General features: G+C 40.6%; 1 protein-coding gene across 1 annotated transcript in view; it reads left to right on the top strand.

Moving 5' to 3' along the window:
• Positions 1–26,580, top strand: part of CDH23 (cadherin related 23) — a 575,832-nt gene that overhangs the window by 241,822 nt on the left and 307,430 nt on the right. Inside the window, exons 7-8 of the mRNA XM_031956552.1 lie at positions 17,286–17,480; positions 23,214–23,342. Of these exons, the coding sequence (XP_031812412.1) occupies positions 17,286–17,480; positions 23,214–23,342 (324 nt within the window). The remainder of the gene's footprint in view (positions 1–17,285; positions 17,481–23,213; positions 23,343–26,580) is intronic.

The following is a 26,580-nucleotide window of genomic DNA, read 5'->3' as shown; positions in this document are numbered from 1 at the left end:
GAAGAAAAGTCCCCAGGACAAGTAAAGCTGAATCACAGAGGAGATCCCAAAACCTAGGGTCTGAATGCTGTTCCTACCACTTATTTTGTGTGTAAGCTCAGAGAATAGTTGTATTCTTTCATGGATTACCTCACCTGTAAAATAAAGGGGGTTGGTCAAAATAGTCCTAAACTCCTATGTCTTTGGTGGCATATGGTTTTGTGATTGGCAGAATTTATTTAAACCTTTGCATGATAAAGATTTGGTATGTTCCTCCTATACTTCTTTACCAATTGGGAGAGATTTTGGAATAAAGAAAATATAAATAGTTTATAGCACCTTTAATTTTTAAAAATTCTTCATATCTGCTACTTTTCTTTATTCTTACAATAACCCCACAAGGTCAGTGGGATAAGTATTGTGTTTTCCTGTAGGTGGAGAAACTGAGTCACTGAAAGGCTAATTTACTTTAAAAGTCAGATGGTGAATTAGGGACAAAGTCAAAAATAGAAGCTAGCTTTCCTAGATTCCGGATCTCTTTATGAGGTAGTTTCTACTATCCCTACTGCCTTCTCTTACATTCTTTATTTTTTTTGTTTTGTTTTTAGTTTAAAATTAGTTCCCTGCTATTTGCCTCTGCCCTCAGATACTAAGACAGGGAAGTAAAGGCAGTAAAATACAAAAGACAGCAAGTTTTCTTGATATTGAGGTTATGTCCTCATCTCCCACTTGAATTTTTCTTGACATCTTCAAAATGAAGATAAAGAAATTGAGAGACAATTGGACCACCAAGAATCAAGGTTCTTTAAAAAAAAAACTCTGATTTATACATGCATACATATATATGTGTGTGTGTGTGTGTGTGTGTGTGTGTGTACACACACATATATACTAAAGTTAATGAAATGGTCCATCTCTGTGGCTAAATTAAGAATGTAAACAGAATGTGTTTTAGGGGGAGGGGTCAGAGATTAAACCAGTGCAGATGCCAGGGCAGTATAGTCACCAGAGTGACCATTTGTAGTTCCTGCCTCAACTTGTCCCTCTCTATTCCCTTTGCACGTCTCCTCTAACCTTCAGCCAGCTGTTGGGCCAGATTGCCAGCCTTGATATGTGCCTTCTGTAATGGGGTCTTATGTGTATGTTTCTGCATCCTAATCACCTATATCTGTCTCCATGTGCCCAGCCCGTGGTGATTTTGCCCAGACAGCTCAGATAGATGCTATGAGCATAAATTTAAGGACATTTGAGAAAGCATTTGGAGCCTTTTGTAAAGGAACTGCTAAAAAATATACAAAAGATTCTGAAGATGATTTTAAGGGTGTTTGAAAGTAGTGTTTTATCTTGAATGAGAACTCCCTGGCTAAGGGTTACTGAAAGTTCTCAGTAAACAGAAGGCTGGGCATAAGATTGATTTCTTGGAGTATATCTAGTCTGATTCCTTCATTTTACAGATAAGGAAACTGAGGCCCAATATGTTAAATGATTTGTCTAAGATTTTCCAGCTAATAAGTAGTAGAGTGTGAATCTGAACTCAGGGCCTTAGATTTCAAATTCTCTTTCTTCTGGATGACATTGAAAGTCCTTTGAAAGCTAACTTTTCAGTCATATATAAGTTGGAAAGTAGGAAATCAGTGGGAAGAGATTTCAGAGAGGCTGAACTACAACATGGCAGGAGAAATGAGCAAGTACATCATCTGAATCTTCCCATTCCCACAGCCCCCATAATAGATGCTACCCCCCAAGCAGCCAGGTTGACTATATCTGTTAGACCTTTCATCAGGGTTTGGGAAGGGAGCAGAAGAGTAGTAGTAATATTAACCCTGAATAGTTTTGGCTCAACCTCCTTTAGACACTGAATTCTATGTGGGAATTTTTTTCTCTAGAGAAAGCAGAACAAACTATACTAAAGGTAAGTAACATGAAGCTCTCCCTCAGTCAAGCAAGAGGCAGGAGGAAGCAGAGACCATGGAGTACCAATGTATGGACATTTCTGGGCAGACAAGGGAATAGAAGAGCTCATCCCTACTTGACATCTATCAGTTTTCTAGCTTTAATTTAATCATTTTACTAACTATATATCAAGCTTTTTTGTTTCTATGAAATCAGCTCCCTCTAAACATGACCCCAGAAAAGCCCCGGTTGTTCTTCCCTAATTTTGCCTCTACCAAGTTAACTCTAGGAAGGGCGCTCATCTAATCTCATAAATTCTCCCAGACCCAACACTCTATCTCAAAAGATCCACCTTCACTTCCTTGATGAGACTGGTTTTGATTCCTTGAGGGCTCCTGGAAGAAGGAGATCAGTTGCCTGTGATAGATCATGGCCCATGGCAGGCATTGGTGCTTAATCCACACTGGAGGTGACAGTAAGATGAGGATTCCTCCAAGGTCCCTTGCATCAGGTAGTGCCATGGTTTTCCCTCATTGTGCCATTGCTGTACCTGATGTCCACCAGATTCATTTGTGCATTAATGTGTCTAACTAATATTTATTGAATGCTCCCTATGGGTATCAGCATTGTACTAGATATGGGGGAAAGGTAGGGAAGACCCAAAGAAATGTAAGATGTAATTCCTTCTCTTAGGAAGTTCACAGTGTCACTGAGGAAATAATTCAACAGACATCTATTAACTACTTTCTGCATGAAAAGTACAGTGTTAAGTGTTGAGAGAAGTGAAATAACATACCATGTGAAGTTCTAGAAGGGAGCGTTCAGGTCCAGATGTAAAAATCTAGAGGGCTTCATGGAAGAGATGATATCTATGTTGGTCCTTGAAGGATGTCAACAAATAGAGATTGGCTGGAGGAAATAGGAAGCACTGCATTTTTGTTTTTCTTCCCGGGTTATTTCTACCTTCTGAATCCAATTCTCCCTGTACAACAAGAGAACTGTTCGGTTCTGCACACATATATGTATCTAGGATATACTGTGACATATTTAACATGTATAGGGCTGCTTGCCATCTGGGGGTGGGGGTGGAGGGAGGGAGGGGAAAAGTTGGAACAGAAGTGAGTGCAAGGGATAATGTTGTAAAAAATTACCCAGGCATGGGCTCTGTCAATAAAAAGTTATTTAAAAAAAAAAAAAGGAAATAGGAAGTACATGGGGACAGTTCAGCAGTAGGCAAATGTAGGAGAAGGGAAAGGAAGAAAACAGTTCTTAGCATGTGAGAGACCCTTTAAAGGTCAAGGACTTGAGTGCCAGATGTCAGATAAGGAGTCATATTCAAATTAAGATTCCATAGATTTTTTCTTGTAACAGGGAGTTATTGCAAGTCTTATCTGACCAAACCTATGCTTTTAGGAAGCTAAATCCGGAAGCTCAGAGCAGAATGGATGGGAGAGAAGTCTGGTTGTTGCAGTAGTCCAGTCATAAGGTGATAAGGTCCTTTTTTGCCTAGATCAGTATTGGTAGAAAAAGAGAGAAAATGTAGAAGTCTTTGCGAAGGAAGAATCTACATGACTGAAGGCTTATTGGATTTTGTCTTCTGGTTGGAAGACAAAATCTTCACAACCCTGGGATGTTATATATTCATATTCTCTCTCTCTCTCCTCTCTCTCTCTCTCTCTCTCTCTCTCTCTCACACACACACACACACTTACACACACTCACTCACACATCACACACACACACAGTTGAGGAGACCAAGACACACAAAGATTAAGTGATATGTTAGGAGAGTAGATATACAGTTTATCTATTTTTCTGTGTCCCTCCATTTTATTTGCCTTGCTTACCTGCCTTTATTATGGCTCAACATCTAACAATATAAGTTTCTTTTGGCTAAGATAGAAAGTCATTTCCTCATTCCTCTGGGAATAGTAACACTTTTTCCACTGTAGAAAATCTATAGTCTTAAAGACTATCATTAGTGCTCTCTTTTCCAGATAACTGAAATCCTGTAATTCTTGTACCTCATTCCTTTTGCTTTTTCTGTACCAAGATGTATGACATTTTCAGGATGATTTCCTGGATTTTCACCAGAGGCTCATAGAATCATAGACTTAGAGATAGATTACTTCTCCATCCAGACTTCTTATTTGGCTGATGAAGGAATTGAAGTTCTAGGTTAGTGACTTGTCCATAGTCATATAGATACTGAGTAAGAGAACCAGAGTCCAGTTCCAGATCCTCTAGTTATAGTTCTAGACATTTAGCCGTACCCCATTGGCTCTGTTTCTAATGAGTCCAGCCAGATGTTCCAACCCCTGGCTAAGTTTACCAGCCTTCCCCTACTTCCCTGAGATTGCTCTGAGGTCTTCTATGCACCTCCATGGATTAGAAAATGGGGTAGTAGGGATGCTGTACCCCCTTGAGAAGAGTGACTGTGCCCCTTGTAAGCTTCTCTGATGCTCCTGCATCTCGGCAGAACACCATCTGTCAGAAATTTATGACTAATGCATTTTAAAAAAGGCTTTATCATAAGATATTAAAGACTGTAACTGCATCTAGCATGTATTTCATAAATATTCATCAGGCCTTTAGAGATGGTACTTCCAATGAACATGTCTCAGCTGTAGCCAGAGAGCTCAGGGGGGATTTTATACAGACATGGAGACATAGACGTAGACATACAGAACAGGGGAGCAGGGTGCACCCTAAAAATGGAAGAATGTCTGTGGCTCCCTTCCTTCGTGTTTTCTCTCTCATATTCTTGTCTCTTCATTCTTTGTCACTTTATTTTGTTTTTGATTCATTTTCTCTGAGCCTTTCTAATACTCCCTCTCCCTCTGTGAATTTCCCCTTCCTTTCTATATCTTATTATTTCTGCTTCTTCATTTCCTTTGGACAAGTTGCTTGACTCAAAAGAGGCATTGAAAAAAGAACTGGTTCCGAACAAAATCTGTCCCGCCATGTGACTTTGAAAAGTCACTTTTGTTCTTTAGGTCTCAGTTTTCTCAGCTATAAAATGGGACTAACCCACATCACTTCATAAGGTCAAAATGATCAGATAATATAACTCCAAGAAAATCAGAATATAAATATAAGCAATGAGGACTAAATCAGATAATGTAAGGAAGAGTTAAATTAATTTAGAATATTATATAGTTATTATTAGTAATAATATCACTAATGAGAAATTTTTTGAGCTGAAGTCTCCTTAACAATAAAATAGGGGACACACACACACACACACACACACACACACACACATTGCCATCTACTTCACAGGATATCTCTAACAACAACAATATCAGTAACATTCATATAGAACTTTAAAGTTTAAAAACATTTTACATTTTTGGTCTTATTTGAGCCTCTCAGTAATCCAGTCCTATATAGGTCCTAGATGAGGAAACTGAGTCTCATAGAAACTGAGGCATGGGAATGACTTGCTCAGGAGCACACAAGTAGTAAGTGAATCAGGTAGGATCCCAGTTCTTCTGGTCTCCAATCTGGCTCTTTCCTTTAAGCGGGGCTGTCTTTCTATCAAAGGAGAAAATGATATGAATGATGCTGTAATTATAAATGACATAATACTGTGTCATTCCTGTTTTCGCCATTTAGTCTTCTCTCCATCATTTCCCCTTTCTCTCCTTCCTTTCCTTCTATATTCCACTCTTGTTCTCACTGTTGGTTATTTCTCCTGCTCTCCACCAGTTTCTCCCATTTCTTACTGTCACCTCTTCTTTTTTGCTCTTTCTTTACTCCTCCCCTCCTTCCTCCCAGCCACCCTTTATCTCCTTCTAGTTGCCTTTCTCTTTAAGGATCTCTCCCTCTCTCTCTTTCTCCCTCATACCCTCTCACCTTCCCTACAAAGTGTTTGTCCCTACTTCTAATGCTCTACTGAACACACCAAGTCCCTTCCTCCAAAACCCAGAGTATAATGCCATTCACACTGCATGTGAGAAATATGGTTATTTATCATTATTATTAACGAATAAGATTCCTAGCACAGCAGAACTTTCCAGTAGTCTATTCCCTTGTCACCTCAGGAATAAAGCAAAAAAAAAGATTTATTTTTCTCTCAAATGCATAAGGTGGCCCACTTTAAAGCAGCCCCTGAAGAGCAGTAGTGTTTTATAAGATCATAGAATTTCATGGGTAGGAAAGACCAACCCAACCTTTCACAGGAATCCCTCTCACAATATTCCTGCTAAGTGATCCATCCAACCTTTGTTTAAATGCCCCCCAATGGTAGGGATCTCAATATCCCCTTGAAACATTTTATTCCATTTTTGGATTGCTTTCTATTCATTGTTAGGGGGTTTTTCCCCCTTTGATTAAACCAAATTCAGTTCCCTTTAATTTATACCCAACAATCATAATTGTTACCTCTCAGGCTGAGCAAGTCAAATCCCTTTTTCTCTCATCAACCCTTGGAATGCTTGAATGTAGTTATCATACCTTTCAATTTTCTCCAGAGTAAATAATATGTTCTGTTTTTGTTTTCTAGCCAATGCTGAAGTAAGGCATAGTTACAAGATTTTTTACCATCTTGGTCTCCCAAGGAGGCAACTAGATGGTGCAGTGGTTAGAGTGATGGACTTGGGGTCAGGAAGACAAGCTTGAATCCTAGCTTCACCCCGTTTCTCAGTCCCAGCTCAAGCCTTAAGGGCTTCCCCAGCTGTAAAATGGGTCTATAATAGTAGTACCTCACCAAGTTGTTGTGAGGATCAAGTGTGACAATGTATGTGAATAGCTCTATGAACCTCAAAGTGCTAGATGAATGCTATTGTTCTCATTACCTTTTCATAAACACACTCTAGCTTATCTATGTCCCTTCTGATTTTCTCAGTGGCCTTTCTCATTTGTTGCTATTCAGTCATGTCTGACTTTCCAAAGACCCATTTGAGGTTTTCTTGGCAAAAATCCTGGAGTGGTTCGCCATTTCCTTCTCCAGCTTATTTTACAGATGAGGAAACTGAGGCAAATAGAAAGGTGAGTCTTTTGGACCCAGCACTCTATGCACTATGTTGCCACCTGGCCCTGTTTACTGGCAGTTCTTAAATATCAGGTGTTTTTATTCAAAGGCACTACTACAGTGACTTCTGTGTATAACATTTCACCCTCTCCTTCCATTCTTTTGCCTGAAAAGCTGTCCTTACTCCCCTCTACCTCATAAAATCCCCAGCTTTATCAAGGGGCTCAATTCCAGTGCTTCCTTCTACAAAAATCCTATCCTGATTCCCCCCCAGCTGTCCCACCCCCAAAATTGTTGTATTTATTTCATATATATATATATTTATATATGAATACATGTGTATTCACACATTCATATATATGAATACACACATACACATACACACATATTGTATTTTTTAGTTGATTGGGATGTAAGCTCCTTGGAAACAAAGATTGTTTTATTTTTTCTATTTTTATCCCCAGGGACTAGCAATGTGTCTGGGTCATAGTAAGTGCTTAAATGGATGATTATTGAATGAATAAATGAATGAATGAACTAAAAGAGTAATTTAATAAAGCAGGATTCTCAGAGCTTGCTTTATCTGGGATTGTGTTAGAAAGACTGAGGTAGACTTTGACCTCAGAGCCTCAACTGTAGCCAATAAGGATCTGAAGCTACTGCCAGAACCAAGAACTGCAGTGGCTATGTAGATGGAAGATGCTAAGGAGGATGGGAAAGGAGGTTCGGGGAGGAGGAGAGGAGAAGAGATTTTCCAAGCCCCAGAGAATCATCTGGCCCACTTTTCATAACAGTGATCTGCCCTGGAGCCTTCCAGGATAGAGTCTCAGTGACCCTGGGGCAAATACCAGAGAGTGGAGAGTAGCCCCCAGCCTTCATATGGTGGTCTTCCTGACCTTGGATAGGAAGACAGGGGTCAGTTTAGCCCATGCATCTCTCTTCCTGGCTCATCTGGTTGACTGTGAGAAGTACAATAATCAAAGGGTCTGATTCACTGCCCTCCCTCTCCCTCACACTTCATCACCACCATGCATACTGATAATTGCCAGTGACCTGAGAGGATTTGCATGTTAAAAGGGGTGTCTGGGGACACTTGAAAAGGAGCCGCACAGCCATTCTTCTGGGGTGATTTTATTCTTCTCCCTATGATTATATCCAGGTCTTGAGTCTGCCTGGCTACCAACCACTTCATTAGCAGTCTTTCTGACTCATAGTTGAGTTCTCTGCCTCCTGGCCACCCAAGGCAGAGCAAGTCTGTTCTGGCAAATGCTATGAAACAGGCCCTGATTAATTGTTTTATTGAATGGCTATACTTAAGAAAGTGCTGATAATACAGATGAAATGTAAACTTGTGTCCCGTGTACTTTCTGGAGAATTCATTGTTAAACATTTGCCAGCATGCTTCTGCTTCTGGAGATTGTAAGTGAATGCTTTATGGGAAAAAATGACATTTGAGTTAGGCTTTGAAGAATGAGTTGTTATTGTCCATTTATTTCAGTCATGGCCAACTCTTTGAGACCCCAGTTGGGATTTTCTTGGCAAAGATACTGGAGTGATAATGTCATTTCCTTCTCCAGCTCATTTTACAGATGAGGAAACTGAGACAAATTGCATTAAGTGACTCACACATCTAGAAAGTGTTTGAGGTCAGATTTGAACTCAGGAAAATGAGTCCTGACTTCAAGCTTTATCCACTGTAGCACCACCTAGCTGCCCCAATCCCAGTCTTCCCCTCTCAGTTATGCAACTTCAACTTTTCCTTCTGTACACATTTCCCCCTCACCTGCCTATAAGCTTGTTGAGATCCTCCTACTATGAAAACTTCTCTTCTCTTGTTTCTTTATTACCTTATCTAGCCACCATCCTGACTCCTCTCATTGATGAACAAATGTCACCAAAAAACTTTTTCATCTCTAATTCAGGTCTTCCTGACTTCAAGCCACCATGGGGCCATCTATTCCAGTTCCCATCCCTTTTAATCTGGGAACCAGAGCACTAGAGTGACCCATCCATTGCCACACAGGTGGCTACCCTCAGAAAGGGTAGCCAAACTTAGATCATCTAACTCCAGATTTAATTATCTTTCCTTCACCCTATGCTAGAACGCCTTCTGACTATTATTTATGTCAGTAATACCAGCATTATTTCATGTTTTAGACCTCAGTACCATCATTTTCTCATCCATCCCTCTTTATCACCTCCTAGATCTGATCAAATATTAAAGAACTCCAAATTCTGCTTCCATGATATCTTTGTCCATATTCCCTCACTGCCATGACCCTCATTATCACTCACCAGGTCTACTTTAGTCAATTCTGAATAGGATTCTTCCCCAGGGGATTCGTTAATGGGTCCCTGCAATGGCCTTACAAATCAAGAGGAGCCATTTCTCAACCCTTCTCCATAGTACTCTCAGAAAGTAAAATGATCAATCAGATTATTTTTCCTCCTCATCTCACACCAATCCTGGTTCCTTATGAGTAAGTCTTTGCCTGACTAGTTTAGAAATCTTTTCCAAATTACATGGGAAGAAGGTTCATATGACCAAGGGTTCATAACCGGGAGTCACTGAATTTTTTTTTATTTGATTGTTATATTTCAATATAATTAATTTCTTTTATAATCCTATGTATTTTATTTTATGCATTTAAAAATGAAAGAAATCCTAAGGGGGTTCATAGGCTTCATCAATTTGCCAAAGAGGAATATAAGCAAAAAAAGGGTGAGAAACCTCTGATCTAATCCAATCTTACATTATCTGTAGGCTAGAAAGGAAATGTTGTTTGCCCAGAATCACATATGCAGAAGCTACTTATTCCAACACCCTCATTTTACAAATGAGGAAAATGAGCAGAGAAAAATTAAGTCACAAAGTTAATGATTGTCAGTTAGAATTTGAACTCAGATTCTCTGACTCTGCAGAGATTGCTTGTTCCACTATACCATTCTACTTTTTCTACAATCCAGAAAAGTCAATAACAGACCCTCAGCTAGAATTTTTCCTTCTTGGTCCCATTTTCCTGGAGCTTTGACTTAACCTCTCTGATAATTGAAAAGCCAATATGACACCAAGAGTAACAGGTTATATACCCTCCCATCTTCAAAGCACTGCACCTCGTGAGATCTGATATTTTCACAGTCATTTCCAGTCTCCTACATTTTAAGAATTCTAGACAGATTCTATGTTTAGTCGGATGCTGAGTGATCAGGAATGCTATTTATCAGCAACGTAGGGGGTTGACACTGCTCTGAAATCTAAACATGTCCATCTTGACTTATGGGGCTACGTTCATATGGCATGAACTGTGTGTTGATGAAGTGTTTTGCATTGAATTCTGGGGGGCTGATTTCTGGTACTGGCCAGAGATCAAGTGGCTCAGCTTGCTTAGGGAAAGGAAGATGGTAAGAGAAAATAGTAGTGTGGATAGGGGAACTCTTTTCATGACATTATTCAAGGCCAGAACTAGGGACTTGTCCATGGTACACTCTGGAGGCACAATTAGGAAGACTTTGAAATTTTATTTTTTAATCAATTCACATAGTTTAAATGGCAGAACATTCTACTCTCCATGCCATAAAGGTTGTTATTTTTGAGATTAAGGCAAGCCCCAAATGCTACTATGAAGCCTCAGGTGGATAATAATAGACAAAAGCAATTTTCAACGCTTTCTTAAGGGATATAAATGTCTTACAAGGTAGCTGGGTGAGAGAATGGCTAGGGTTGGAGGCTTGGGTTCTATTTCTGCTTCAAACACTTGCTAGCTAAGTGATCCTTAGCATAGCACTTAAACTCTTTTAGCCTCAGTTTCCTTCTTTGTCAAATAATAATAATAATAATAAATCTATCTCCCAAGATTATTGTGAGGATAAAATCAGTTTAATAGATCTAAGTGCTTCACAAACATAAAAACTCCATATAAATGTGATAGATTTTGATTATATTTCAGCTCTATCTTCAATGCACCCTTTCTATACTGCTATTACTACTGCTACAACCACCAACACCAATAGTGAATTGCATCTCCATGTGTATGTATGAAGAGGAAGAAAGGAAAAAAAGCATTTATTAAGCATCTACTATATACCAGATGCTATACCAAGTACTTTACAAATATTATCTTATTTTATTTTCACAACATCCCTATGAAATAGGGGATATCAAACTGGGGGGAATGAAGGAAACTTATTGAAGATGGACAGTGTGAGAAGTAGAATTTTACAGGTGAGGAAACTGAGGTAGAGGTTCAATGAGTAGACCAGGGTCACAAAGCTAGTAAGTATATGAGACCATATTCAAACCCAGGTTGAACATTTTACTCACTGCACCTGATATAGCTGCACCCCTATATGTGTACATGTACATATATGCATACCATATTTTTTTGCAGGTATACTTCCACCATGTGTCATGAGCAGTTTCTCAGTTCTGGCTCTGAATGATGTAACAAAAACAGCTATTCTATAGATACTACTACTGGAACCCTTCTCTTACCCAAGCTAAGCTATTGTCTCTCTGGTCAGTGCTACTAATCAGCCCCAAGAATTCAATGTAAAACATTTCATCATGTGTGCATATAGACATCTGCCATATAGGTTTATGTATGTGTATATGTATGTATATATACACATATATACACTATACCCAGATAATTTGTATTCACTTTGTAGCTATACTGAATATGTACAAGGGAGGGGAGGAGATAGGTTTGAATATAAATATGTATATATATATATATATATATATATATATATGTGAATGTGTATAAATATATGTACACAGATATACATACACACATTATACATACTTTCATGAGAATGTAAGCTCTACATTGATAGGGATCATTTCAATATTTGCATCTCTATTCTTAGTGCCTGGCATATAGGAGGCTTTTAATAAAAATGAATTGTCTTATCAATCTATTCTAATTTATAGTTTTTTTCTAGTTTATAACATTTCTTATACTTTCTTATACTTTTTCTGTTTTCTATTTTGTATATTTCATGTATTTGTATATAAGTCTGCATCCTTTGTAGCTGTGCTTGTCCTGGACTCACTCAGCATCTTCTGCCACTAAGAGCAATGGTTCTCAAACTTTTGTTTTCATTATCTTTATCCTATTAAAAATTATTGAGGATCTCTCCAAAACGTTTTTGTTTATCTGGGTTATATTTATAGACATTTACTATATTAAAATAAAAAACTATTTTTTAATTTGTAGACCCTCTAAAAGGGTTTCAGGGATCCCCAGGATTCTCTAGACCATACTTTGAGAACCACTGCTTCAAAGGATCCAGTTGGCTCAGAAAGCATGAGCTGCTTCCAGAGACCTCTTCTCCAAAAGACCTTTCCATTTCCCCTGCAACAACACCCTCCTACCTATGTTTTTCCTCATACTAGAATTGTCTCTCCCATTAAGCTTCTTGAGAAGAGGGACTATCTTGCTTTTCTGTCTTTATCCCTAGAGCTTAGTGTAGTATTTTGTACATAATAAATGCTTAATTCATGCTTTTCGGTTCTCTTCCATGCCATTCTACTTCCCACCACACACTGAATGATGCAGGCAAACTGGGCTTCTTGGTACTCCTCACATGCTCCATCTTCAGCCTTTGCCTGGGCTGCATCTCGTGCCTGGAACGCCCTCGCTCCTCGCCTCCATCTCCTTCCAGTTTCCTTCATTCTCCAGTTTGAGCACCAGCTTCTGCATGACAACCTTTCTAGCTATTACCTTTGCATTGTTCCCTATCCCAAGGTTACATTGAATTTGCAGTGTTTGGTTTTCATATGTACACATACATGTATCTAGTATAAATACAGTTATGCATAAAAATGTACATGCAGATTTGTACATATATTTGTGTGTTTGTGTACATGTGTACACGTGTATACCTACGTATACATCTGTGTGTGTATATACTGCCATTTCCATGTAAATTCCCTGAGGGAGTGACCATTCAATGCTTATTTTGCCAATGGCCAGCACAATGCTAAGCACTCAGAAGGCACTTAATAAATGTTCTCCTTCCCAACAGCCCTTAGAAGGCAGATACTACAAGTAGTTTTTTCCCATTTTCTAGATAAGTAAAGTAAGGCCCAGAGACAAAATTCCTTGCATGTCACATATAGGGCTGTTTGGCTAAGTTTGGACTTCCCTTCCACAGTTAATTTTTTTTTTCCTGTGGGACATTTCATTGTCCCTCCTACCTCAGTTAAAATCACTCAGTTAAAATTTTTTTTAATTTTTTAAATTTTCAAAACACATGCATAGATAATTTTTTAGCACTGACCTTTGCAAAACCTTGTGTTCCAAATTTTCTCCTCCTTCCCCCCACCCCCTCCCTTAGATGACAGGTAATCCAATACATGTTAAATATATTAAAATATATGTTAAGTCCAACATATGTGTACATAGTTAGACAGTTATCTTGCTGCACAAAAAAAAATCAGATCAAAAAGGAAAAAATATGAGAAAAAAATAAAATAATAAAATCTAAGCAAACAACAACAAAAGAAGTGAAAATGTTATGTTGTGATCCATACTCAGTCCCCATCATCCTCTCTCCGGGTGTAGATGACTCTTCATCACAAGGTCTGAATCATCTCATTGTTGAAAAGAGACAGATCCATAAGAATTGATTATCATATAATCTTGTTGTTGCTGTGTACATTGATCTCCTGGTTCTGCTCATTCACTTAGCATAAGTTTATGTAAGTTTCTAAAATCATCCTGTGGATTGTTTCTTACAGAACAATAATATTCCATAACATTCATATACCACAATTTATTCAGCCATTCTCCAACGGATGGGCAGCCACTCAGTTTCCAGTTTCTAGCCTCTACAAAGAGGGCTGCCACAAATATTTTTGCACACAACTCACTTAAAATTAGTAACAGTTAACTGCTCCTCTATCTTGGTTTCATTAATCTTATCACCAGGGTTTGAGTGTATTTATAAGCATTGTTTTAGAAATGTGTAACTGTGAGATGTATGTATTTCTAAGGCAACTATGGCACTGTCAGAAGACCTGGCTTCAGATGCTGTATAATCTACTTTCTGGCTGTGTGACCATGGCAAACTACTTAACTGTCTGGGACCTATTTTTGTCATTATATAATAAATAAGCTAACTTGACACCCAAACTGTAGGATCTGATGAGTAATTTATATAATTTGTAAGCCAATGAGAACTCCAGAAATCTCCCTGTTACTAATGCCCCATTAGCCAGTTCTTCTAGAAAGACAGAGCAGAGAGAGAGACCTTCTTGAGGCCGGGAAAGCCGAGATTCAAGTCCCACCTACAGTATATAACAGTTGTGTGACCCTGAACTAATCACTTTACCCCTCATTGCTCTAGGCAGAGTTAACACTTTAAAATGGAGAGAAGGTGCCATTCTTCCCTGATAGATAAAGGGAAGAAAATCCTAATTCTTATTTTTCTTGAAGGCTTTGGATGGAGGAGCTTCAACTTTGTTATCATCTTCTGAGTATGTGTTTTGATCTTCCTTCTTGCCATAATAACTTTCAATGGTCAGAAACTTTTTCTGTTGTTTGCTCATTTTCCTAGCCTATTATTTGACTTTTGATTCTTTTTTTAAGTAAGTAGGTTTCTGTTTCCAGGGTGAAGGGTAGACTGTCCCAAGCTGCAGGGGTTTTGTGCATCTGTCTTCAGACAGATCCTTTTAGGAATCTGACCACAAGCATTCTTCTGCCCTGGAGCTCTTGGGAGTCCCACCATAGTTGTAAGCTCTAGTGTGCTAAAGCAACCGAGTCTTGCTTTGCTGATGCTGGGGCCATAGAGGTTGGGGTTGGGCTGTACTGGTACGACCTGTGCTGTCTCCCACCTTGGTGCCACAGAGCCTCTCAGCTGAACTTCCCAGTCCTCCCTGGTGTCTCCTGGCAGAGAGGCCCAGAAGGCTCCTGATTCAGAGGTCCCATCTCACTTATGCGGGCTGGGGCTGGGACTGGGGCCAGGGCTGGGGCTACACTAACACAGCCTGCATTGCAATTGTGTGCTGGGCTCACCTCCTGGTTCCACAGACCTTTTCTGCTGACCTTTCAGGTCTTCTTTGGTATCTTTTGGATGAGAGGTCTAGAAGTCACTGCTATTAATTCAGAGGTCGCGCTGAATCTGGGTCTGGGGTTTGCACTGGGTCTGAGGGTTATACTAGCATAGTCTCCACTGGGACTGTATTCTGGACTCCCACCCTGCTGTCAGAGACCTTTTCTGCTGAACTTCTTAGTTTCCCTTGGCTGGAAAATGTTCCACTCCATCCTTTTGGGTATTCTAATGCTCTAAAATTTGTTTAAAAGCATCATTTAAAGGAATTTAAGGCAGTTTAGGGGAGAGATTGGGCAACTCTGCCATCTTGGCTCTGTCTCCCTCTGGTAGTTGGAAATTCCTTGTACCCATAATACCACAGGTTATAGTTGCTATCTCTACCATGTATATGTCTGTATGTATACACACATACACACACACACACACACACACACACACACACACACACACACACACATAAATGGCTGAATCAGAAGCAGAGGCCGGGGCACCAGAGCCTAGCAAAATGAAAATGGTGGGAAGAGTGGAGGCTCCATGTACCACTGATGAATCCTTGAGGGAGATAGAGGCAGCATCAGTCTGGAACACTGGAGATGGACCAGTCCTACTTTGTGGAAGATCTGCCCACACCTCTGGCTTGTTCCCACCTTTGTTCCTACCCTCAACCCATTCATACCCCAAGCTTGCATCCATCAAAAGAACCTGGAGAATACTGGAAACCATTTTGCTAATGGTCTCCAATAGAGAAGATACTATTCCTTAATAACTGTGGTCAAGACACCCGGGCCCTGACTTGGATTTAACCACACAGTCACTCTCTTGTTTGCCTCTGAGTGGCCAAATCCTTGGCTTGCCAGGAGCCACTCTGAAACCAACCTCTGAGTTTAATCTCATAGCACTGCTCTTGCCAATCAGACTTTTTATCCTTTAAGAGCAAAAATTTTAGAGATGAAAACCTTTATTGTTATGTTCCCTATTGGGACATTTCTCCCCCTCACCCAGAGTCCTTCCGTCTCTGCCTAAGCTGGAGGCCCAGGTCCTGAGAACAATGCCTTAAAGTAATAACTGGGTGATTCCTAATGAAATTAGTGTCTCTCCCACACTGTCAAGCTGCCTAAACAGTCATGTCTTTAGAATTTTCCTGGCTCCAGTCAGCTCTGAGGGCAGAAGCCAAATATGAAATTTGTCCCTTAACACTTGACCCTCCTGCCAGAAGACCCCACTCTTGGGGACCCTGGACAGGGTGCCTGAGGGGAGGGGTGGTCAAGTAGAAGAAGACAATAAACACCAGGAGTTCTGGGCTACACCTCTGACCCAACATTGAAGAAGGAGATGAGCAGGGGCTTGTCACCCCTGTGGAGGCCTCTGGACCCCTTTTCAGAATCACACTTTTTTGCCTACATTTATAAAGAAAATGCTAATTTTCACTTGCCCAATGAAAAATAAAGATGGTATTATTTTTCTCCATCCAACATCAGGGACTCCCTAACATCTATTTTCTGACTCCTTGTGGGTACATGGATGTCAGGTTAAGAAGCCATGGTTTATGGGAAGGCAGTTAACAATTTGCTGTGTGAACATCCCTGCCCTGATCCTCAACCTTGTCTGGGAATGAGGAGGATGTAGAATTTATTCTAGGCCTCAGTTTTGTAGACTGCGGACCTGAGTTCAAATTCTCTCATGAGCTTCCTCTCTCTGTGATAGTTGGAGTAAAATGCTTAACCTCCCGAGGCCTTCAGACCAGCTGTTCTCTGTGGTTCTGTCCATCTCTACATTTATGACCCTAGGGCCCAGACCTCTGTCTGAGGGCACAGAGGCCATCTAAACTAGCATCATTTGGGTAGCTAGGGACATGATTATGTCTTCATTTTCTCATAAAGAATAAGACTGAATTTTCCATAATTAAAGAAATCAATGTGTCACATCTCTATCTCTAACGTCTGATCATCAGACAAAGTCTCCCAGGGACATGGGTCAAATGGAGAAGGGATGAGGAAGTAGAGAGCGTCCCGTTGCTTCTGACCTCTCGCCTCCTAGAAAATTACAGGTGCCCAATGCCTCTCATTCTGCTCCCGGAAGTGGTCCAATCTTGACTGATGAGCAGTGCCAAGAAACAGGGGCTTGAGGATGAATATGGAACTCCGGGGCAAGCATGACGATCACTGTATCGGGGACTGTTACAGCTACCAGGAGGCCATCATAAAAAAATAGATATGGCATTTTAAAGTCTTTTGAACCCACTCAGAATAAAAATGACAAAGCCTTTGGTTTGGTTGGTTGAAGGGATGAAACTAATGGGCTTTGGGGGAATAGTCACTGATAGATGCAGCTGTTCTGTTCACTCCAACTCATCCTTTATTTGCTTTTCTCCTTTCCCCAGAACACCCCGGTGGGAACACCCATCTTCATTGTGAACGCCACAGACCCTGACCTGGGAGCAGGGGGCAGCGTCCTTTACTCCTTCCAGCCACCTTCAGAATTTTTTGCCATCGACAGTGCCCGGGGCATCGTCACTGTGATTCGTGAACTGGATTATGAGGTCACTCAAGCCTATCAGCTTGTGGTCAATGCCACGGTGAGTTATGGAGGGATGGGGGCTTGTGACTCTTCCTATCCTGGTAGTTTCCTACCTGCCCCATCCTCCCTGGAGTAGAATGGTAGAACAGGGCAACAAAAGGTTCTCTCTGGGTGGACACAGGAATTCGACTCCATCTGGGAGGTGTGTTCACACTACTCTAGGAGGTGCGTTCACACTGCTGAACAACCACTCTTATTCTCATCTGTGTAAAATGGAGATATCAGGTGTAAGATGCGTCCTGACCCCATTTAAAATACATGTTCTACTATAGTAGAACTTTGGGGGCAGGAAAGCTGTTCTGTCATCAGCTTTTCTATTTTTAAAACTTGACCCCAGTCTCTAAAGTAGAGACTTAGAGATAGGGGAGCTGAGGGACCGAGATGCTTCCTTGCCCACCCACCTTCATTTTCACCAGAGCATAGGTGTTCTCTCTCGGTCCCTGAGAACTTAGTTTTCAAAGGCTCGGGCCAGCAGCAGAAGGAGCCAGGCTCGTCCCTATTGGCCCTCCAGGACTCGTTTGCTCATCTTGCAAAAACTGCCACCTGGTGCACTCTTCTTGGCAATCTGGGCATGGAGGGAGAGAAGTGGTGGGGAGCCTCGAGCCGGAGGAGGGAGCTGCACACACACACACACACACACACACACACACACACACACACCCCCAAGCTAAGTTTGCTGGGGGCCAGGTGAGAAGAGAGAGGAGGGAGATGGGACCTGAGATGGGATCAAAATCAGACACATGGGCTTTCATAGTCCAGAGGCTAAGAAACACAAAAATCCTGTCCTCTGCCCTCACTTTCATAGAACTGAAAAATTAATTGGTTTGGAAAGAATTACATGATACTAAGAAAGGATGCAGTGTGGTCTGGTGGAAAGAGCACTTGTGTATCTCTGATACCCATGTGGTCCTGAATAAGTCACTTGCCTCCTTAAACCTCGCTATTTTCATGTATTAAATGAATTGGAGACCCGGTGTCTTCCACCTCTCCAGCTGATATTCCTTGACCCCACAAATATTTTTTTTAAAACAGGAAGAGAAATCAATATCTTCCTTCTCCTCCCCATACAAATTCCAAGTCTCTTTCTGCCATCACTATAAATTCTGAACATTAGACAATCCTCCAGGGGCTTTTTTTCTTGTCTGTGCCCACCCAAGACTCTCCATGCTTCCCCACACCCAGAGACCAGCATAGCACCCACTGCCCGTGCCCAGAGCCAGTCTCATAACTCCATGCGCACATGTGCCCCCTCCACACACTGTACACTTGCTGGGTAATGTTCACCTTGTGTTAAGGTAATTCAGGGCAATAGCAGTACATCAAGTGGGCGGGTGGGAGCCTGTATGACCACAGGTTATCAAGAGGCTCGTGCCCAAGCTGTGATGGTGAATACATGGCAAATGCAGCTAAATTACCGCTAATCTCCTGGCAATCAGGCCGTGTGTCCTTGAAGCTGCAAGAGGAGAGGGGGGCCCAAGAACTCCCACCAATGGTCATTCTTTGCTGTGGTAATGTCTTTCTCTGCCCTCTCCATGAGCAGGGAGGTTGTGTTATTGAGTCACTTTAGAGATGGCATTGTACCCTGTGCCCCTGGCATCTCTCTGTGGGAAGCTCATTTTAGTACCTAGTAGAGTGGGAAGGGGGCACCAGGAAGGCACTAGAGCGAACCAGCCCAAGCATCCTTCTGAGAACACACTGCCTACTCGATGTCTACACTGGCAGCCGTGTCTGTCCCACCAGCCGGCACTCCCAGGGACCCAGTCCCTTGGAACTTCCCACCAACCACCAGAATCCTGCACGTGCTGAACGACATCAGAGCAGCTGGAGTCGTGGTGGTGCTGGGAAGTCAGGCTACCTGTCTGAATCAGTCATTCAGTCCACAAGCATTTGTTCAGCATCTGCCATGGACCAAGCTGTACCAGGCATTGGCGTTACAAAGAACCACCCAGATCCTAGAGTTTGCATTTTACCCAGGGAAATAACAGATGCACATCAAAGGGGAAACCCCACTGGCTGTATACTTTTACCAGGGAGAAATCAAAACATACTAAACCCCTATTTCCAGGTAAGAAGCAACACTCGTTTCCTAGGATCTTGTATCCTGTATCTCTGGAGCCCAGTCCCAATGACCTCGTGACCATGTGGGGCCATGGTTGTAATCACCAACCAGAAGTAGTGACTGAGGTAGAATTATATAGAGGGGGATCCTTCTCTACCTCCGGCAATGGTCCTCTCACCTAAGCATCTCCCTTTATACAGTTCTTCTTCATCCACCTCCTGGGATCTGGTCCCCATCCCATCATCATTCCTGTTCTTCTGGCTCCATCTTTGTCAGCCCAAGCTGCTCCTTGCTTGTTCATGGAATACTTGTGAGGATTTGGCCTCCCACCCTATTCTCTAAGGAGCAGAGCTTCTATCTCACTGGAGAGCTATAGTAGAATCCCCAAGACTAAAATGAGAACTATATATACATAATATTATAATGTGTTAGTATTAATTTAACAATAATATGACAACATAATAATAAATATGTGTGTATATATACATATATGTTTATAGAGAAATAGAAATATATGTTCATGTATATACACATATTTATGGAGAAATATTCATGTATATATCCATACTTCCATAAGTAAAGGTATGCATATAGATATATCCCATAGTCCTAGAGAGGTAGAGAGGTAGTGTAGTGAAGGGCTTCTTAAACTTTTTCCACTCCCAACCCCTTTTCACCCAAGAAATTTTAAGTGACCCTGGGTATGTAGGCATACAAATCAAATATTTACTGATAATATAATTTCGTGACCCTCCCACATTCAATGGGCTTGTAAAGCAGTTTAAGAAACAGAAATAGATAGAGCTCCAAGCCTATTGTCAAGAAAACCAGAATTCAAATCTAGCCTCAAGCACTGAGTCACTTAATCCTGTTTGCCTCAGTTTTCTCATCTGTAAAATAAGCTGAAGAAGAAAATGCCAAACCATCCGATAGCTCTGCCAAGAAAGCCCCAAATGGAGTCATGAACAACAAAGTCCTCGAGGACAGCATAGGAGGCTATTTGCTTCATGCGTAACTTTCCATCTTCCACCTCTGGGCAAAGTGTTATTAATGCCTTTTGTTTTCATATCTCACATATCCCACCTCTCCAGTATTTCTCCCTCTCCCTTCCCAGCCATCCCATACAGCAATGAATCTTTTTAAAAGAATAAAAAAATCAGAAAAAGTGATCAAAACATTAAACTGGCCATACCTGGCCATACTGGCAATGTGGCACATCTGCAGACAGCTCCCTCTCTATTCTCTCCCTGCCCTCTGCTCCAACTCCTGCAAAGGACTGGGAGAAATTGTCTTTTAAGAAGTATTTTGAAGGTTGTCAGGGGTTCAGGTTTGTTATGAAAGCCATCCAAGAAAAAGCCAAGTGGGATCTGATGAAAGAGCACTCTATGCTGGAGCCAGGGAACCTGGGTTCAAACCCCATCTTTAGCGCACACTACCTGTATAATTTGGGCAAGTCCCTTGTTATGTTTGATCCCAGTTTCCTCATATCAAAATAAGGGGGTGGTCTAGTGTGGTCCTTTCTATCTCTAGGGAAAAACTACTTCCCAACAGAGATGAGCCATAGGGAAGTCAGCTGGTCCTGCCTCCCCTCATCTTATAGATGAAAACTCTAAAGTCAGAGAAGGAGAGCATTTATCTATGACACAAAAGTAGTATAGAACAGAGCCAAGATATGAACCGGACCTTCTGATTTCCCTGCCAACAGTTATCTCTTCATCATGCTGCAGTGCTTTGGAAAAAACTAAGATGGGCTTCCAGCATCCATCCTTCTTTGCCAAACTTTAAAATCAGTCAGATCACCTCTCTCTAAGAGACTTTAGACATCACCTGCTTGGAGGCAGGAGACTGGACCACATGACCTTTCTGGGTTTCTTTGCAATAGAGAATCTTTGAAAAGTTGCAGACCCTGAGCCTCCCACTGTGGACTTCACAGAAGAAATTAACCAGCAATGGCAGGACGCTCCAGCTGTTCGTTATTTCTGCAGGTTTCTAAAATCACAAGTAGGATTAAAGAGTTCAGAAAGGCTTAAAAGACTTTTATTTGACTTCTGAGGAGACTGATCCTGAAGAAGAGATATGATTTATCTAAGATCGTCCAGTTAGACCTATGGGGGCAGGATCCCTCAACTGCAAGCAAAGGAAGATTGAGGCTCAATGTCAGAAGAAAGTTCCTGACTATTGGAACTATCCAAAATGCAACACAGGCAGTCTCAGCAGATCATGGATTTTCCTTCCTGAGAGTCAGAAATGTTCAACTATAAGCTTCTCAAGAGCAGGGACTGTCTTCTGCCTCTTTGTGTATGTTTAGCACTTAGCATAGTGCCTGGAACACAGTAGGTGCTTAATAAATGTTTATGAATTGATTGATTGATTGATTGATTACTTGACTGAAACTTATTTCCCTTCCTAACTTCCCCACTTTGCCACGGGCTCCACCATCCTTCCAGTTGCTTAGATTTTCAACCTTAGAGGAAGTCTTAGCTGCCTTTCTATGGGGACCACAGCAGTAATTTCCTAACGAGTCTCTGCTTGTAGATTTTCCCTTCTCTAATCCATTATTCATACGGTTGCCACATTGATATTCCTAAAGCATAAATCTAGCCATATCACTCTCCTTCTCCACAAGTTTCAGTAGCTCCCTATTGACTCCAAGATAAAATGTAAACTCATCTGTTTGGTATTTAAAACCCTTCACAGTATGACTCTAAATGATTTTCTCAGATCGGTTTTCCATTATTTCCTTTCACACATTCAACTTTCTGGTCAAAGGAGAGTATTTTTAGTTCTTTATACATAACATTCCATCTCCCACCCTTCTGTTTCTGCTTAATCTGTCCCAGTCCCTTCACTCTATTTGGAATGCTCTCACTCTTCACCTTTGCCTCTTGAAATTAATAATTCCCTTCCACATTCATTTCTAATGCCAGCTTTTACATGAAGCCTTTCCTCATCTCTCTAATTGTTAATACTCCTTCTTCCCACCAGAAATCATGAAGGAGACCCGGAGCTCAACTACTGAGGGGGCCTTGACTGGTGGCTTTCTTGAGCTTAGGAGTTCTGAGCTCAGGGTCCTTTGACAATTGACTATCTAGATTAATTTTAGCATTGATTGTATCAGGCCCACAAAAGTAGGAGACCACCATGTTGCTTCAGGAGAGGTGCAACAGCCCAAGTAGGGAGTGGGATCCAAGTAAAGCTTCCCCTTCTAGCCAGGGCAAGATAAAGAGACCCAAGTCTTCAAAAAAGGAAATGATTCCGCTGCCCTTAAATTGCTTGTATGAATTCTGTATTTATCTCTCTGTATATCTTCTGTATTTATCTTTGTACATGCTGTTCTCCTGAAGAATGTAAGCCCTTTGAGAACAGACTGCTTTCATTTAGTTTAATTAGTTTCATTTAGTTTAATAAATACTCGAATTAAACCAAATTAAAATTTTGAGGGTGTTCTTAGATCTCAATCCCATGTGAACAGAGAGGCCTATTTTCAGAGGAGGCCACTTGGGGAATTAAGAAAATGCTTAGGACGGGTCAAAAATATTCTTAAGAGTGGATTTTTATTTAATATTATCCCTGGCATATGTGTACATGAATGTCAGTGTGTATATGTGTATTCTCTACTGATTTAAGAATGTTATATGTTCCTTTTTTAATTTTTTCTCTGATTTTTTTAAGGACCAAGACAAGACCAAACCCCTGTCCACTCTAGCCAACTTGGCCATCATCATCACAGATGTGCAGGACATGGACCCCATTTTTGTTAACCTGCCCTACAGCACAAACATCTATGAACATTCTCCTCCGGTGAGTTCTTTGACCAGACACACTTTGCTCACTTCCAACAATACCCCCAGTGACAAGCTTCCCTTGAGGGAGGAAAGAAAAAGAATGAGGGCTTCCCAACCTAAGCCACTGGTTGTACTTTCTTCCTCCAATTTGGAGTGCCCTCTTCGGGGGTGGCGGGGGGCGGGGGAGTAGGAAGCAGTAAGACATAGAGGAATTGAACTGGAAGTTAGTTGACTTTAGAATCAAAGATTTAGAATTAGAAAGGACCTTAAAGATCACGGAGTTCAACTTCTTTTTAAAATTTTTATTTTATTTCATTTTCAGACAAGGATACATCTTTTCTCCCTTGTCCCCATTAAGAAATCAAGAGAAAGAAAGCTCCCCTTACAATCATGTATAATCAAGAAAAACAATGACCATGTCCAAAAACAAAACAATCTCAGACTGCATTCTGAGTCCATTGCTCTCTCTCAGGGGGGCAACCTATTTCATCATGAACCCTCTGGTATTATAGTTGGTCATTATGTGGATCAGAGTTTTCCTTGTCTTTCAAGTAGTTTTGTCTTTACAATGTTGTTGTGACTATAGAAACTGTTCTCTTGGTCCTACTTACCTCCCTCTGCATCAGTTCATACAAGTCTTCCCAGGCTTATCTGAAACATGCTCTTTATTGTTTCTAGCAACAAAAGAGTATTCCACGTGTTTCACGTAACTTATTCAATGGTTCCCCACTTGAAGAGCATTCCATGAGTTTCTGATGCTTTGCTACCACTAAAACAGAACTGCTAAAATATTTTTCCTCATATGAAATTCCCTCTTTTTAACAAATGTGGAGCCTTAGACACCAAGAAGTCAAATAATTTTCCCTTGGAGTCAAGTCCTAACTCAGCTTCCTATGACTTGCATTATGCTAGGAATATCACCTCAGCCCCACACCATCCCCAAACCTCAGCTTTCTGCTGTAAGGTTAATTCTTGTGCTACCTTTGAGATTAGAATCTTATAATCCCTTAGCTACTGCCTTGGTCAATGTCCCCCCTCAACAACCATAGGCTTAGCAAAAAGGTGATAAGAAAATATAACCTAAGGACCCATGTAGGCAAAATGTTTGTAGCACCTTTTTTGTGGCAAAGAATTGGAAAATGAGTAGATGAGCATCAGTTGGGGAATGGCTGAATAAGTTATGTTATATGAAAATAATGGAATATTCTTGTTCTACAAAAAATGACAAACAAGCTGATTTTAGAAAGACCTGGAAAGATTTATATGAACTGATGCTGAATGAAACAAGCAGAACCAGGAATATGTTGTATACAGTCACAGCAAGATTGTGGGATGGTCAACATATCAACTATGGTTCAGTGATCCAAGACTATCCGATTAAACTTTGGATGGAAAACACCATCTGTATCCAGAGAGAGAACCATGGAGACTGAATGTAAATCAACACATGCTGTGCTCACTTTTTTTTTTCTTTTTCTTCTGTTTTATTTTTCTCTCGTGGTTTTTCCTTTTTGTTCTGATTTTTCTCTCCCAACATGATTCTAAGGAAATATGTAATTTTAAAAATGAATTAACATGTATAACCAAAATTAATTAGTTGAAAAAAGGAAATTTAAATTTTTTTAAAGAAAAAGAAAAGAAAATGTAACCTAAAACAGAGATGTACCTTGACTCACAAACATTATGGTGAAATCTTCATACCTTTTGAAAAGGAAAGTGGACTTGAGGATTATAGACTTTATTTATCTGACAGAAGACTGGAAATGATGGTGATAACAAGAGGGAACTGACAAGGAATTATAGCAGTAGTGAAAAGAATAATGTCATATTAGTAGTCCATCCAGTGGAAATCCATTTGTGATTATTCCTGTATGGCTAGGAGATTAGAAAGCTAGTCTTGCAAGTCACAAAGATCTGGTTAGCTCAAGTCCAGCTTTGGATGATTACTCTGCTGTGGGTTTTCAGCTCTTCTCTCAGCCTTAGTTTCTTCATCTGTAAAATAGGATAATAATAGCACATACTTCACAGAACTGCTGTGAAGATAACATATGAAACACTTTGCAAACTTTAAATACTACATCAATGCTAGCTTTTATTATTAATATTACCATTACTAAGAGAGATCTATGATCTTAGTGACATGGATTCTTTGCGTTATTATCTCCGTTTTTTCTCATCCAATGAAATTCTTGTCCATATCTTTATAAAATTTAATCCTGGAGGATCCATCCAACCCTTTGGAAACTTTTCTTTTCTTTTTTTACTATTTCATGGTACCCAGGTAGCACTTGAGCATCCAGACTGTTATCTTTCACTCTCAGCATTTGGGAGACCTGCTGCCCCTATTTTTGCTCACACATGTCCTCAGTGGAATCTTTTATGACCCTTCTTGAGCACAGATGGCCATTAAGTTGCAGGTAACTTATGACCCTCATGTCTTATCACTGCTCTTTGGGTCTCCTATCATTTTGATTCTTCTGAGGTCATAGTGTTGCTCAAGCCCATTGACATGCCTGGGATTGGACAGAGGATGGGGATGGCTAAGATTATACAATTCCATATTTTCCATGGCACCTAAATTATTACAATCATATGGCTTTGCCAAAAGAATGCATATTTATTTATTTGCTGAGGTAATTGGGGTTGAGTGACTTTCCCAGGATCACACAACTGGGAAGTGTTAAGTGTCTGAGGCCAGATTTGAACTCAGTTCCTCCTGACTTCAGGGCTGGTGCTCTACCCACTGCACCACCTAGCTGCCCTTAGAATGCAGATTTTAAGAAGAGATTTTGCTTCAATAACTTAGCCTCATTGAAAGCTGGGTAGTTTTCCAAATGTAATCAAGCCTGGTCAACTCTGCTGAGATTAGCTCATTGTTCACCCACAGTACTTGCCCAAGATCTAAATCCCAGTTCTTTGTAACTTCGGGAAAATTACTTAACTCTCTGAACTTCAGGTATTTTCCAGCTCCATGTTAGGTCATAAATGACATTATACTAATCTAGGGCTAAAGTACTTTATATACATTATCTCATTTCATCCTCTCAATAGCCCTGAAGTAGATAGTACAAATAACAGTTATCTTCACTTTGCACACAGGAAAACTGATACTCAACCTAGTTAACTGTTACCCGGAGAATAGATTTTGTGATCAGGGCCTCAAACCTAGGTCTTTCGATGCCAAATCGAGTTCTTTTTCACCTACATCACATTGTCTTCTAATTTTAAGAAAAATTGGTTTATTCTCTCTTCTG

This window comes from Sarcophilus harrisii, chromosome 2 (genome assembly GCF_902635505.1).
Source record: "Sarcophilus harrisii chromosome 2, mSarHar1.11, whole genome shotgun sequence".
Taxonomy (NCBI): domain Eukaryota; kingdom Metazoa; phylum Chordata; class Mammalia; order Dasyuromorphia; family Dasyuridae; genus Sarcophilus; species Sarcophilus harrisii.
This window is presented reverse-complemented; position numbering and strand designations above follow the sequence as displayed.